A 14,897-nucleotide genomic window follows, 5' to 3' on the forward strand; every position below is an offset into this window, starting at 1 on the left:
GTCATTTTGGGGATAGTATTTGATGTTGTATCCAGTCATTTTATAGGAGACTTTTATTCTTGAAGCTCTTTGTATTTTCAATCGTTAGTTTGTAGCTTTTGGTTTGATTGTTTTATAGTGGATTTTATTTTTGTTCTCTATCTTGCAGGATGCTTTTGCAGAATATAAGGTTTTTGCGGGTTATATTTTTTGGAAGAGTCCTATTTCTTTAATGTAAGATAAGATTTTTCTGGTGTTGTTCTCTTGGACGATTATTTGAAGATCTATTTCTGTATAGTGTTTTTTCCTAATTTGTTAAAGATCTGTGCATTCAGTTAGTAAATGTTTTACAGTAAGTGGTACTTGACAGGGAATGCACTGGGGTTGAGTTTCTCCTTTTAGGAGGTAGGAATGGGTTAAGTGTGTGTGACCTATTCTAAGTCTTGTCAAAATGACATTTTGTTTTCTGTTTGTTTTTTGATAATCCTGCCTCCTCTCTCCAAGTGTGGGTTTTATATTGTATAATTTGTTATTTGTATTTTTATTCCATTGACTTTGCCATTTCTCAAGTATATGGCTGTTGATCAGGGGTCCAATATCCGTGTGTGGGATCCTGTACCCATCAAGGTTCAACTTCATTGCCTCCTTAGCCATAGCATCGGCTCTTTCATTGCCTCTGATTCCCATGTGGCTAGGGATCCAGGTGAATATTATTTTCTTTTGGCCGGTAATGAGATTTATTATTTTTGATAATTGTGGGGTTCTCTTGTTTTCTATTTTTTATAGCTGTTAAAACGGATAAGGAGTCAGAGAATATAATGAATTTTTTTTAGTTTTCTTCAGCAATGATTGGAGGGGTTGGGATGTATTTTTCAACATTCACTTTTAGGTATCCGATTTTAATCTCACTTGGGGGGTTTGTGGAGTCAAAGAAGAATATATATGTATTTGTCAATATAGTTTTTGCATTTCGTTTTATTCTTATTCTTTTTACATTTGTAAGACTTTGGGATGCTAGATTAGATAAAATTTCCTCAGTCGAGCAATTTGATAGTTCGCTGCATCTAATGACTCCTTTTGAGTTTAGGTATGGGTGGGGATAAGTTTTAATTTTGATATTGTTAAAGGTTTGCCATTTGAGAATTTCTTTAGCTTGTGTTTTTTGTTTCAATTCGATAAGTATGGTGTTATTTTGCAGTCTTTTTATCATTTTGGGTTTTATTTTTTTTGAGAGAAAATTTTTTCCATTGTAAAACGTGAAATTTTATTTATTTCATTTTGTTGAAGAGTTTCCATTACTAAAAATATTGTGTTTTCATTGATTAAGCAATTCTGTTCGTCTTCTGAACTTGAGATGTCGGAAACATCAGAGAAGTTTCTTTTTTGGGGGGTTTTGTGGGTAAAAAAAGCCATAATCAAAAAGGTTGTTTTTTTTTCATCATCTTTGCTCCCCACCCACCTCGGAGCCCTATATGGGAAGTGCCTGGGGGGAAACCCATTCACCCAGGCTCAACAAGGATACAAAGGTGATATACTCGATTTATGTGATATCATTTATGAGCACCTGTTTTCCTTTGATGTTACTCTGGGATACGTAGTAATAAAAAGGGTTTGCAGCCATGTCATAGATATTTCACTTCGTCGATTGACCCTCAGTCACTGCTTTCTACCATATATTAGGGAGTAGATGTTGTGGGGAAGGGATAGGCATATTGTGTTGATGATAGGTTTATGGGGTGGGGGATATATGGTGGGGCTTGACGTGACCAGCCGATTGGTCGGATCAGGCCCCTCCGACCGCCCGTCTAGCCCAGTAAGGACCAAAGTGGTGTGTTGGGAAGTGGGGGTACTAAATCCTGACCTCCAAATCTCTCAACCATCAAGATCCCGTTCTAAGGTTATTACGGGTCGCTACCTACGTCCAACAGGTAGCCCCATTGAGGGACTTCTACTCTCTGCAGGGGGGTAGTCGGCATATTCTGATGCCCTGCTGACAGGGTCCAGTGGAATCTGATCAAATTTTTGAAGAATAATTTTTTAATAGAATGTATTTATTATTATTTATTTATTTTTTTTATTTTTGGTTTGTTTTTTTATTTAACCCATAGCTGGGACCTTAACAGGTACTACCAATCCGGGTCAGAGTGGACCTGAGAGCAATGGCAATTAAAGGGTGGCTCCACGCTCCCCAAAGCCCGCAAACTAGGGCCTCACCATCAGATATAGTTTAAGGTCATATCCAGGACCGGGAAGTAGGGAAGGAAAAAAGAAAGGAGGGGGAGAAGGGAGAGGGGCTGTTGATTTTGTTTTTATTTTTGTAGAACATAATTAAGTTTTACAAAAGAGAATAGAGAACAAAAACAGAAATTGATGTAGGTGCATTTCGTCTCAAAGCCAATAGGCAGCCTGATCTGGTAGCACCAGACCATTTTGGACAACTTACATTGTTCATGTAACAAACATGTTTGGAAAATTATATTACATTATATATGCTCTGGAACCCAATAAAAAGCATTCATTGAGCTTGGAGTTTTTTTTTTTTTAAATTAAAAAAATTTATAAATAATAAAACAAATTGAGAAAATTTTTAAAAATCCATTAAAATTGTTATATACAAGTAGAGTCCATTTCAAGTAAATGATTAACTTTCTATATATATATATATATATATATATATATATATATATAGAGAGAGAGAGAGAGAGAGAGAGAGAAGCGGGGGTTTAGCTGTATGAAAAGAAAAACACCACTACCCTTTATATAATAATAGTTGAACAGTTATTCTGGAGAGAAATTAACAGGAATTAAGAGTAAAACGAAAAATGTGCCTAATGCGCAATATTTTTAGTGCAAAAAATGATGTAATTTTATTTGTATGAAACAGTTAAGCAAACTTGGTGATTTTGGAAAAAAATGTTCAAAATCTAAATAAAAATAAAGTAAATCTGAATAAAACAAAACTTACTGTCAAATGCCAAGAACATTCGTGGTGAAATCATAGAACATTCTTTTTTATCGTCATCCTTAAATGCAAAACGAAAAAGAAGAATTATTTTTATGAAAAAGTAATTTATTTTAGGTATTCATTTAACAGGAAACGAGTTTTATGCAAATATAATAAGCATTTTCGAGTTTACAGGTAATGAGTTTCATGGATTTGGGAGAGAAAAAGCAGAAATTCTGTCCATAAAAAAATGGTAGCACAAAAGAAAAATCTTTAAAAGTGGAATGAACTCAAAATAAGATGTGGGGGAGTCTGAGACGTCAAGAAAGTGAGGGGGGTGGTCTCAAAATAAGACCCAAAAGGGTGAGGGTGGTGTCTCAAAATAGGACCTGAAAAGCGGGGTATATACCGTTCCCTTCGCATCCTATATCAAAAGGCGGGAAGGAGGGGGTTCAAAATACGATATATAAAAGAGAGGTCTCAAAATAGAATGTGAAATGGACTATCTTGACGTTTTCTTATCCACCCAAAATTTTGAGCATACCTGAGATATTCTAAAGAAGCAGTTGCCACCAGTTCCATCTGAAACCATTTTACGGTGCCATCTTCGCCTTCGGACCAAATCCATTTTGCGTTCTTTAGCATGAAACTTCATGTTGAACAAGGGAGCATACTCCCAACCTTCAGCAGCAACTTTTTCATGTTTCACCTGATTAACAAAAAATTAACAGATTTTCATTATTTATATTATAAACCGTATGAATACAAAGAACGTAGAAAGAAAACCAACATGCATAAATCCTTGTTTATTAAAGCATAAAGCGTGATGAACACACAAACTGAACAACCTGTCTTAGGTCTTTATTGATCTAACAAACATAATAATAAAATAAAAACAATAGAAGAAAAATAATATAACTGAATAGGACCGTCCACTTGATATAGAATAAAGGAGATTTCATATTGCTGATAAGCAATATGAAATCAAGTGGCGTTTTATGTTCTCGAGTAAATCATTGCAGGAGATCAGGGGTCAAATGTTAATACAGCTCGTATCTTTCTGGATTTTGAGGATATAATCGGAGAGCAGAAAAAGATAGAACTAAAAAGATAGAACTAGTTTCGATTGGAAGTCCAGTCAGTGATTCGGGTATTGGACCACCAAAACACACAAAAGTAGGGAACCAGAATTTACAACCTCCCCCTGGTTAAAAGGTTTGGGAGTTGGTCTCATGATAGATCAATTGCGATTAGAGACAGCTATTTCTTGTCCATCAGTCAAATATATGTGTGCGTACTGAGAATTCGCCTCAATCAAATCCACTTCATTCACCAATAACTCATGCTCACTATTATGGAAATAGAGCCGCAATAGGATGGGGCCTGATGCGGTTAGCCAGTTGAGTAATGAATGTCTGCTGGGGCACCAGCATTGGAATCATCTTTCATAGAGTTGAGATGAGTGGCAAGGCACAATAGTGACCTGATAGAATGTACCTATTTACTATGCCTCCCCACGGGACAGAGTTAGACACCAGGGTCGTTTTTTAACGTGGAGAAAAGGTACAAAAATAAAAATTGTCTCAGTCGTGAAGGATTTCTCCTCCACCGAAAGAGAACAAGAAATAGAAGTGCAGCATCTGAAGAACAGATACTACACTTTGATCCTGTCCCGATAGAATGTAGTAGAACTAGTTCCAACTGTAAAGTTCCAAGATTTTTGGAGGCTAGCGTTTTTTATATTATTCCAGGATTTTTTTTTTTTTTACTCATCTTCACTCCAAACAAGGCATATTGGACGCAAGGGGCCACTAATTGGAACCATTCCTAAGAAAGATTAAGATGTTGGTTTGCATTAAATTTGAACTTCTCTATACCAGTACAGTTAGGGAAGCAGGTAGCAGAAAGGGAATTCCAAAGTCCAGCAGTTCTAGGGAAGAAGCTATTAGAGTAGAAAACTTTCTCGCATTTAGGAACCTCAACAATGAAGGGGTGTGATTTTGCTGCTAAGCAGGTTTATTGGGGTTATGTACGTCGAGGGGGGCACAAATGCAACGAGTTTATCAGCTCGTATTCCATTAAGATATAAAACAAGCACAGGGATGCAACATTGCGGCGATGGGACAGGGGTTGAAGCCTAGTTGACAGTGGGATCTATTAGATAGCAGACCCTTTTTTGGATCCTACCCAAGAGGGAGAAACTAGTGGTAGATGCACCAGCCTAGATATATCACTAGCGCTGCCCATTTCTTTTTCGATTATAAGGAGTTGCTTCTCTAGTTGTAGTAGTCTAGGTTAGACAGGTGCTTTCATTTCCTGGGATGGAGAAAGAGATGGAACAATATTCAAAATTCCCATCAAAGGATATATAACCATAACATGCTAATAGTAGCAAAAAAATTATAACTTCAAGTAAAGAATGCTTGAACAAAATATTTAGTTTTAATTTTAATGAGAAATTATTCCAGACTAACCTGCAGGGCTTTCGATTTTTCAGTGGCTGTGAGTGTTCGTGGTCTCACCCATCTTCGACGTCTGCAAAGATGATAGTTCTTTTCCACAGGGCCGTAGCCTCCCATCGTGGCTTCAACACAGTATTCAAACCCTAAGAGATAAAAAAAAAAAGATCATCATTATGAAGAACTTTGGTGTAGACTTGGAAGCTTGTAATAGGACAAACAGTGGTATAATAAATAAAAAGTCTTAACAAAAGAAGTATATGTCATGATTCTGGGGTCACAACTGCCATAACGTTTAGGTGTAACTATTGTCTCTGATTATTTATTCCTGAAATGGGTAGATCAGCTTACTCTATTACAAATTTACAGTACAACATCTTTTTTAATGACTGTTAGCAATATCAGATTAGTATGGTAGGTGAGGTGATGGTTGGCACAGTCTCACTTTCAAGGAAAAAATCCGACATCTTGATGATTTAAAAGATTTTCTTTGTAAAGATTTAGTTCACGACTCAGTATTTACTGAAAATATTGTATCTCTCAAAGCTTCAACACTTTGGAATTGTATTGATATTCTTGATACCATAAACAAGTTCTTCCATGCTGAGTCTAGAATCGTCACTAAGTTTTATATTATGTTTTTTTTTTTTTCTTAAAATGCTCAAAGGCCAATATAGATTTTTATTTCGTTTTCATGTTGAAACTATAGTTAACTTTTGAAAGAGTTTTGCCCTGAAATGTGTGATAAATCTCGTGCTAAGCTAATTTACCGCTGACTTTTAGCATGTGCAATTGTTTAAAAGTGAGAGGGTTAGTTGAAAGTAAATATGTAGAAGCCGATATTTACACCTCGGCGTTCAAAATCAAAATGTGTAAACTGGTTTGTACGCACATCGTTATCATATACACTATCCTGAATAAAAACAAATAATTATATTTTTAATCAATAAGAGAACTATCTGAATTTATTTGAAATGGTTTTTCTGGGAGCCACCTTGATCCCATGTAAAACCAGATTTTTCTTCAATAAACCTGTTGAGCCGAAATCCATGGACCGGCACCTTCATGAATCGCTCCCTCTGTTGGACTTTTTGCCTGCTAGTATGTCAATTCCAGTATACTCACACTTACAAAGAATGACGCACACATACACACCGACTGTTTAAATCTCTCTGTTCTCATTTGCTCAATGAAATATTCCAAACTTTATCACTGAACTTCTTTTTTAATATGATAAACAAATGAACGTTGACTTATACCAATAACCTTTAATGAAATATAATTTGTATAAATTAGCAGAGAAGTTTTGATTATGATTTCCTGGTCCCTGTAATGCATGGCTCTTAATCGATCCAGACTTCTTCAATATTCAGCTAATTAATCCTCCTTATTTTTACAAGAACTCTAAAAATATTCATGAATATTCTATGTTTTTCCTATTGCGGTAAACTTCCATTTTAAACATAATATCTCTTCTGTGAATGTATGCCTTCTGAACTCATTTTGTCTGTTTATCGTATAACATGTCTCTTGTATTCTCCCATTCGATTATAAACCATGTAAAACCTTTTTCACTGAAAATATCTCCAAATCTGGCTCATCCTAAAAATACTTCTCCAATCACAAAACAACTTAAAGTAACACCCTAAAACTTGCCAGGGACACATCACTAAAGTAATACAATAATGATACACAAGTTTTAATAAAACGGAGCCCAGTTGACCAGAGATCACAGATTGGTGACTAATTATTGTCTGCCAATCTGCTTAAACTTTATTCATTGAAATATTTAAAAGCTTTCTCACTGATGTACTTTTCTAATACCAAATCAAATAAACATTGACTTTTATAAACAACTTTCAATGAATTATAATTTATATAAATGAGTGCAGAAGTTTTGATTACGATTTTCCTTACTCCTATAACGTACACCTCTTAATTAATCGATACAGACTTCTTCAATGTCTCTGCTAATGAATCCTTCTTGTTTTTACAAGAACTCTAAGAATATTCATGAACATTCTGTCTTTTCTATTGCTGTAAACTTCCATTTTAAACATATATAAATATTTGTGAATATATGCCTTCTAAACACATTTTATTTATCATGTAACAGGTCTCTCGTATGCTCACGTTCGATTATAAACCATGTGAAAGCTTTTTCACCAAAAATATTTATCTGAAACCGGCTCCTCCTAAAAATACTTCTCCCATTACAAAACAATTTTAAGCAATATCCTAAAAATACAATGCTTTGTTTAAAAATTAAATCAATTAAGAAATAGATTAGATATACTGATATGTAAATAGATAAATATATGAAAATGTTATCTTATTAGAAAAAAAGGGAGATACAAATTTACATATTTATCTGTATAGAAAAAAAAACAGTCTTAATTGATCCAAATCATAAAATTTGATTTGGGACATTTCATATGACTTTCAAAGTGTATTTTGGTTTAATTGTTTCTTTACATTAACCCTTTTTGAGTTATTTAATGCTGAATCCAATCATTTTGGTAAAAAGTTTTTATGCTTCAAGTGCTTTATATGATCAAATATTTAGTCATAATGTTTGATTTCGTTTGGCTATTTGGTAGAGGAAAATTGCTTTTGTTTTTGACTTTGCAGAACATGATATAGATTTAAAAAGGGAAAGGAAAAAACAAACACGAACATCAATGTTTGATGCATTTTGGGCCAGAAAACCAGTATCTTTAGACAGCCTGATCTAGTAGCAGCAGACTTCATACGAGTGTGTGAAAGTGATATGCTTTTCTAGTGATGGGCAAAAAAATCAAAGACATCTGGAAGCAATGATGAGTTAAGCAAGACTTATTTCAGAGTTTTCTCTTTTCCTAAAAAGCTCAAAAGTTTTGTCTACTACTACAACTATAATGAAGAGAAAGATGGAGTATTAGCTTATATCTTTTCCTAAGAATGTTAATGTGCCTTGATAGTCCTGATAGAATTTGAACTGTATAAACCAAGTTCACAATCTATGCCAATAACGGTATACCACTTCCACCATTCAATGCACGATTTTATAAATGAAAATAAATGAAAAGATTTACCATCTTCATCCACAGCTCTACTCAGATCTATTTGCCACTCATCATCCCATGTCCAACCTTCAGGAAGTTTTATATCATCTTTTGCTGTAGTGATGTCACCTTTCTGTAAAAAAAATAAATAAATAAATAAATAAATTAAAAAGTTATTTAGTAACTAGCCACACCCAGCCATGTGCTGCTGTGGCTCAGTTTGTGTAAATGGATTCTCCTCACCCCCCAAAATAGACCAAATTCATTTTTTTTTCTTAAGAAATTAGTGTGGCAAACTATTTTTTTTTCATTATAGAAACATATCCGTAAGTTAATTAATAAAGAAAATTGTTTATGTATTTATTTCTTAGCAGACTCATCTTCTATAGTTGTTGTTTCATGACAATCTGTGAATACGCAAGTAAAGGCAGAATGAAAAGTAGGTAGATTAATTTGTTTTTGCTTTTGTGATAGCAATTTATCGTAGTGAGCTGCATGGTAAAATGAACACATGGAAACATATGCAAGAGAAATAATAATCGGAGTGAGAGAAGAGCGAGCAAGAGTATGAGAGAGAAGAGCTGGGAAGAATATATACAGAGAGAGAGGGAGGAGGAGATAAAAACTATTGTAGATAATGTTGACGCCGTAAAATGTTTGTTTTATTTTGGCAGAAAAAGAAATCTAAAAAGGGAGCAAGCAAGAGGAAATAAAAACTGGTGTAGATAACGTTAATGCTGTAGAATGTTTTTATTTTGGCAGAAAAATATCCAAAGAGCGAACGAGAGAGAGAGAGCAAATAAAAACTGCTGTAGATAATGTTGACGCCATGAAATGTTTGTGGGTTTTTTCTTCAGCATAAAAAGAACATTACACAGCGAACAATATCTACAACAGTTTTTATGTCCTGGCTTGAGGTAGTTGCTTGCCTAGCCACACTGATGAGCTGTGAAACAGTACTGTATGTGGATGATTATAATGCTCTCTATCTTAGGTTGAGCATATTGGGAAGTGATATACAAATTTCCATTAGTGTATTAAGCGATGCTCTTTGTGTAAACAAATTGAGCTTATATATTTGGACAATGTCAAAACATTGTTAATTCACTGCCTGCATAGCAGTAGCCAAATAGCACAATGCTTAGAAGCTCCGACTGAATATCTACAGCAGTTATATTTCCTCTTTCTCTCTCGCTGTATATATTCTTCCCAACGCGCTCTCTCTCTCGCTTGTTCTATCTCTTATAGTTAAAAACCTATGCAGACAAGATAAGTAACATGATTGAAATCTAGCTAATCATAGGAAAATAAAAATAAATGTAAAAAAGTATAAAAGATTTAAAAAAACGCCCATTATAAAACAAAATAACAGAAAAAAAAAAAATGGTATCATGTTAGGTTCATTAAGCCTCTCCAAAATCGAAAAATAAACAATGGTACCCGTACATATTTTTTTCAGGGTTTGTTTTTTTTGTGAGGGGATAGTGGCGTATTGTTAATGTGTGCATAGGTAAGTGTTAGGTTATCAGTATTTAATTTTCTGTTTATAAGCGATTGTGATGTTTGTATTTGGTTTATATATTTTAAAACGATTGCTTTTTGTAGAGAATGCCACCATATTTGAAAAGTTCTGGAGCGTTTGTTTATGTATTAAGATGTAGATTCTGAAATAATCGAATTGTCAGCTCTCAGCCAATGAGAATGAGCGGAATTTGAGAAATGGAAAGATTATGTTATGCTTAGGAGTGTACGATCCTGTTACGAAGGGTGCAAGCACAATATCTGTAGAGTGGGTATATTTTCTGAGGATAGTCGGAGAACTTTATATTTAGGGTGAAAAATAGGAATTACTTCCTCTAAAGATGCTGCAATTTTGATGGTGTTGCTCCTAGGATGAAATGTACGATTTTATTATTATCAACTAAATGTGTCTAAAATGTTCTAAAGTTACATAAGATATTGGCTAATAGTCTCTTTGGATTCTGGATGTCATGTATTAGATATCGAGATGAAGCCTGGACACCATACTATAACAGTGATCTGACAAGGGAGACATAAAAAGGAGGAAAATATTTCAGGAGCGAATTTGGAGAAAAAACATTCAAAATAGTGCTTTATTGTATAAGTGCAAAAGGGGCCTCTTTGTGTGGAAAGTTTGGTTTTGTGATAACACTTCATTACTTGTCCAATTTCGTTTAGAATTCATTTCTTCATCTACGTCAGCTTTGGCATGAACTAATCATATTTATCTCTCTTTGGTCTGCTGTATTCCATTCACTGAAATAAAGACCAATATTCAGAAAATGCCAACCAGGTCCCTCAGGTTGGTGATCTAAAGAACTCCTGCCAATCATGATGCTCAGATCCGCCCCCCCCCCCCTGAATCACATGTATTTTAGATTTGTTTAGTGTTATGGATTTTTTTGGCGTATGTGGTAAAATCAGACACAGGCTTATTTTACATGTGATCCTGTCGCAGGATAATGTTTATCTATATGTAAAAATACTAGTGTACTATCACATGTATGTGTTTGGTGTTTACAACTGAGAATGTTCATCTGTATTTGTTTCAATAGCCTATATCGGATATCAAGCTTTTAACAGTGGTCTGACAAGAGAGCATAAAAAGAGAGAAAGATTTTCACAAATCAGTTTCCAGAAAGAACGTCGTATGAGAAATAGTTAGTCTTTCTTTGTTTGATGGCTTCGAACAGAAGGTCAAGATCTTTTATCTCATTAATCTTTTTGGGATTTACAACTGAGAATGTTCATCTGTATTTGTTTCAATGGCCTATGTCTGATATCAAGCTTTTCTAAATCTTGACACACACACACAAGCTCCTTTACACATATAATACATAATCTCAAAGTTATGCCATCGATCTTCCAAACACCTTATATAGAGAAATGTATAACAAAAGTTTGAACAGACAATAAGGGAAAAAAGCTAAATGATGACAAAACCAAAGAAGAGTTTCAACAATAGAGATTAGATGTTTAAACATGTCATGGATCACTTACAACATCTGTCCAAGGTTGCTTGTTTAATCCCCAAGTGCCAACTGGAATCCGAGATTGGTTTTCATATACATCTTCCAGGTAAGTTCGATGTCCAGCATCCTTATCATACATCAAACTGATATGAGAAATAAAAAGTATAAACATTTAATTTTCAGCCAGTTTTTAGTCGCGTGCAAGTCACTCTGTTGGTCGGTCCGCCTGTCCATAACACTTTTGTGCTTGGCCTTTTTGGTTAAGATCAAAGGTCTGTTGTTAATAGATGCTGTTCTTAGCTTTTTAATCTTTTCTTGGCCTTTTGGCCAAGATCAAAGTGTACTATCTGTACTTATGTTTGTAACTTTGTGATATAAAGTGGGGGATCACTTTTCTGTATTAATTTAATGTAAAATGATCAACTTTACAACAAGCCAGTCTCAAAGCCATTCAAGTCATTCTCCAGATAATGCAAGTTGTTTTTGAAGGATTCCAGTTATTTTTTTAAGCATTCAAGTCATTCTTAAGGTCATTCAATTCATCCTTAAGTTCATTAAAGTCATTCTAAGTCATTTACTTTTTATTTATTTAAGTCATTTCAGCCCATTTTTCGGTCATTTTAGTTTATCTTTAAGAATTTCATGTCAATCCTACATTCACACATTCATTCATCACACGAGAGCATGCGACTAATGGCTATCGGCCTTGTAATATACCATAGCATCTGAATCATTAAATGCAATTTTTTCATTTATCACATCTATATGACCATCCTTTTGAAATACTGTGTTTTTTGTATATATAAATTGAAATTGTCTGTGTGCACATTTCCCTACCAAATTACTTTGTCAATTTTCAGTCTACAGACTCGAGATTTGATACAAGGGGTATTGTATGAAAATTGACAGAGCAATTTGGTAGGGAAATGTACACACAGACAATTTCACTTTTATAGATATATAGATTAGTTTTGTTTATATTAACAGTAATTAAGGTGATTTAATAAAAAAAAAACAAGTGAAGCATGTGTGGTCTCCCATGAGTGCACAGTGAACGAGGCATAAATAAAATGACTAAGTTCAGCATTGCCCCCCCCCTCGTCATTTTTCCCCAAAAGTCCCAAGAGGACGTCAAATCCTAGTGAAAATGAACAAACGGTGCAGTTTTAGACTATAACATATGTAAATTTGAGTTCTGACCATGCAAAAAAAGAAATGACTAAGTCCATCATTTGCCCCCCCCCCACCATTTAGCCCCAAAAGTCCAAGGCTTGAGATCAGCACTATGCAAAACTGCTAAATAGACATACACAGAAAATTTTGGACAAACATGGTAAAATAGTCCCAAAATTGAAGTTTTATTAGCCCTAAAAGAGCCCCTGGGGCACACCCAAGAGTTATTGTGAAGTATAGACAAACAAATTATATAGAAATCAATTACACCTTTTCAGAAAGTTTTATAAAAATTCAAGGCATCAATTTTTTTTTTTTTAATAAGCACAAAAATGTCAATTCTGTTAACTTTCACTCATATCATGTTTAATGTTTGTTCAAAATTTCAAAAAATTCCAAGGCGTAGTTATTGAGAAAAGTGCGGACAGACGAACGAACAAATGGACAAGAGTGAATTTACAGGTTAATTATATTAAGAATAATTGTCAAAAACATTATTATTAAATTATTATTATAAAAATATTAATTATAGTAAGAATAATTATCAAAAATATTTCCTTAAACTATTATGCCCATTAATTTTCAAAGGAAGGTAATTTAAATGTAAACTATTAGTTTTTAAAATTACGGTCATTTATAGTAAAGATACACATTTAAAAAGAATACTTAAAACTATAATTATAGCCTTGTTTGCAAGAAAGAAAAAAAAATAATATTGTTGCAATTTGATCTATCAGGAGATACTTTAAAGAAATTATAAACAAAACTTACACAACTGAAGTTATAGAAAAAAAGACTCAACCTTTTTTAAATCAATCTCCAAATAAAATGTCTTAAAATGCTCACAATTTGAGAATTAGAATGCTGTATAGATACTTCTACATACTTATAGAATTGCTTATTCTGCTAAATATTTATGCGTAGAGTACTTTTGCCACATCTGTGCATCAACCACTACATTTCTCTCTTGGATAGCATGCTAAAAGGAATTTCTAACCTAATAAGTTCCACACTATCTGTGAATCTCCAGTCCCTGTCACATCACTGCAGTGTTGCTTCTCTATACCTATTTTATAAGTACTTCCACAGAATGTGCTTTGATAAACTTGCTGGACTTCTGACCCTAAATAAGAATAGTTTCCAATCCACCAGACAATTCTCCACTCCTTCACTATAGCAGTGCTTAGATTTTCTAATTTGATAGCTTCTTACCTTGCATCACTTGCCTTTGGAATTCCCTTTCTGATAACTTTTCCCAAACAATATTATAATCATCATTATATTTAGTTTAAATGTTCGTTTTACGTGCATTTTACTGCTTTTAGAAATTTACTTCTAAATCTATCTCTGGCCAGGTCTTTATTTATATCATCCTTTTCTCTCATCCAGTCTCATCACTTCCATCTTTCCTTTAGCCTTTCTCTATGACCTGAACCTGCTACCTAAACTGTTCTAGATCTACTAAGCCAAGAACTCTCATCTATTCCTTCAATATGGCCAATGCCATCAAAGTTTTCCTATACTATCAAAATTAAATCATTCAAAGTTCATCAAATCCAAGTCGGTCTTGAAGACAAATTACTAGGGCTATGACAACAGAATATTCTTATTGTTTTGACTCATGAGTATATATCTGACAGTTAATCAACCGCGAATCACATCACTATATAAAAGTATATGAGATATCAACGGATACACACTCAAGAGTAAAAACAATGAAAAGAATATGCTGTTGTCCTAGCCATACAAATTACGCATCCATCATACATTCTTGTATAACTTCTCATGCAACGCATATCCTCAACCCTCACCGAGAAAGTTATTACCACATTGCATATTTACATGCCAGATAGATTCTGCCATTGATTGACAGTGATAATGCTTTGCAGGATAATAATGGCAGAAGTTCCTTGAAATTACTCCATCCACTTCTAACTCTTGCATTCATACTAGCACCTGCTCTACCCTGTGCTCCAATGGTATCATCAAAGTAACAAAACGTGTGTATGACCTCAATACCTTTGCTATTCAGATACATTTTATTCACATTGGTAGCAGCAGGAGCAGATATATTTGCAGATAAGATTTGGAATAGGTTTGTTTTATAAGATCCTTGTTGATTTGTTGTAGTGGTCAACTTCCTTTCTGACTTGTTCCAGCAGAGGCTAGCTCTCGAGCCAGCTGACCATGTGACTGAATTTATAAAAGGTTAAACACACAGCAATCCTCTCTCTCTCTCTCTCTCTTCCTGCCTCTCAGACTAAAGACATCTCCACGTGGCACGGACCAATCCCCAATTACTCTC

At 34.3% G+C, this 14,897-nt stretch overlaps 1 protein-coding gene and 1 pseudogene across 4 annotated transcripts in view; one reads left to right on the top strand and one right to left on the bottom strand.

Moving 5' to 3' along the window:
* Positions 1–14,897, bottom strand: part of LOC145283742 (myoferlin-like) — a 425,198-nt gene that overhangs the window by 81,636 nt on the left and 328,665 nt on the right. For all 4 annotated transcript variants that reach the window (XM_080132804.1, XM_080132803.1, XM_080132802.1 and 1 more), the window contains 5 exons: positions 11,448–11,562; positions 8,457–8,559; positions 5,398–5,528; positions 3,468–3,632; positions 2,945–3,002 (listed from right to left, as the gene is read on the bottom strand). In XM_080132804.1, the coding sequence (XP_079988930.1) occupies positions 2,945–3,002; positions 3,468–3,632; positions 5,398–5,528; positions 8,457–8,559; positions 11,448–11,562 (572 nt within the window). The remainder of the gene's footprint in view (positions 1–2,944; positions 3,003–3,467; positions 3,633–5,397; positions 5,529–8,456; positions 8,560–11,447; positions 11,563–14,897) is intronic.
* LOC145284191 (U2 spliceosomal RNA) lies at positions 11,727–11,847 on the top strand (annotated as a pseudogene).

This window comes from Euprymna scolopes, chromosome 8 (assembly GCF_053919585.1).
Source record: "Euprymna scolopes isolate OS-2025 chromosome 8, ASM5391958v1, whole genome shotgun sequence".
Classification (NCBI taxonomy): domain Eukaryota; kingdom Metazoa; phylum Mollusca; class Cephalopoda; order Sepiida; family Sepiolidae; genus Euprymna; species Euprymna scolopes.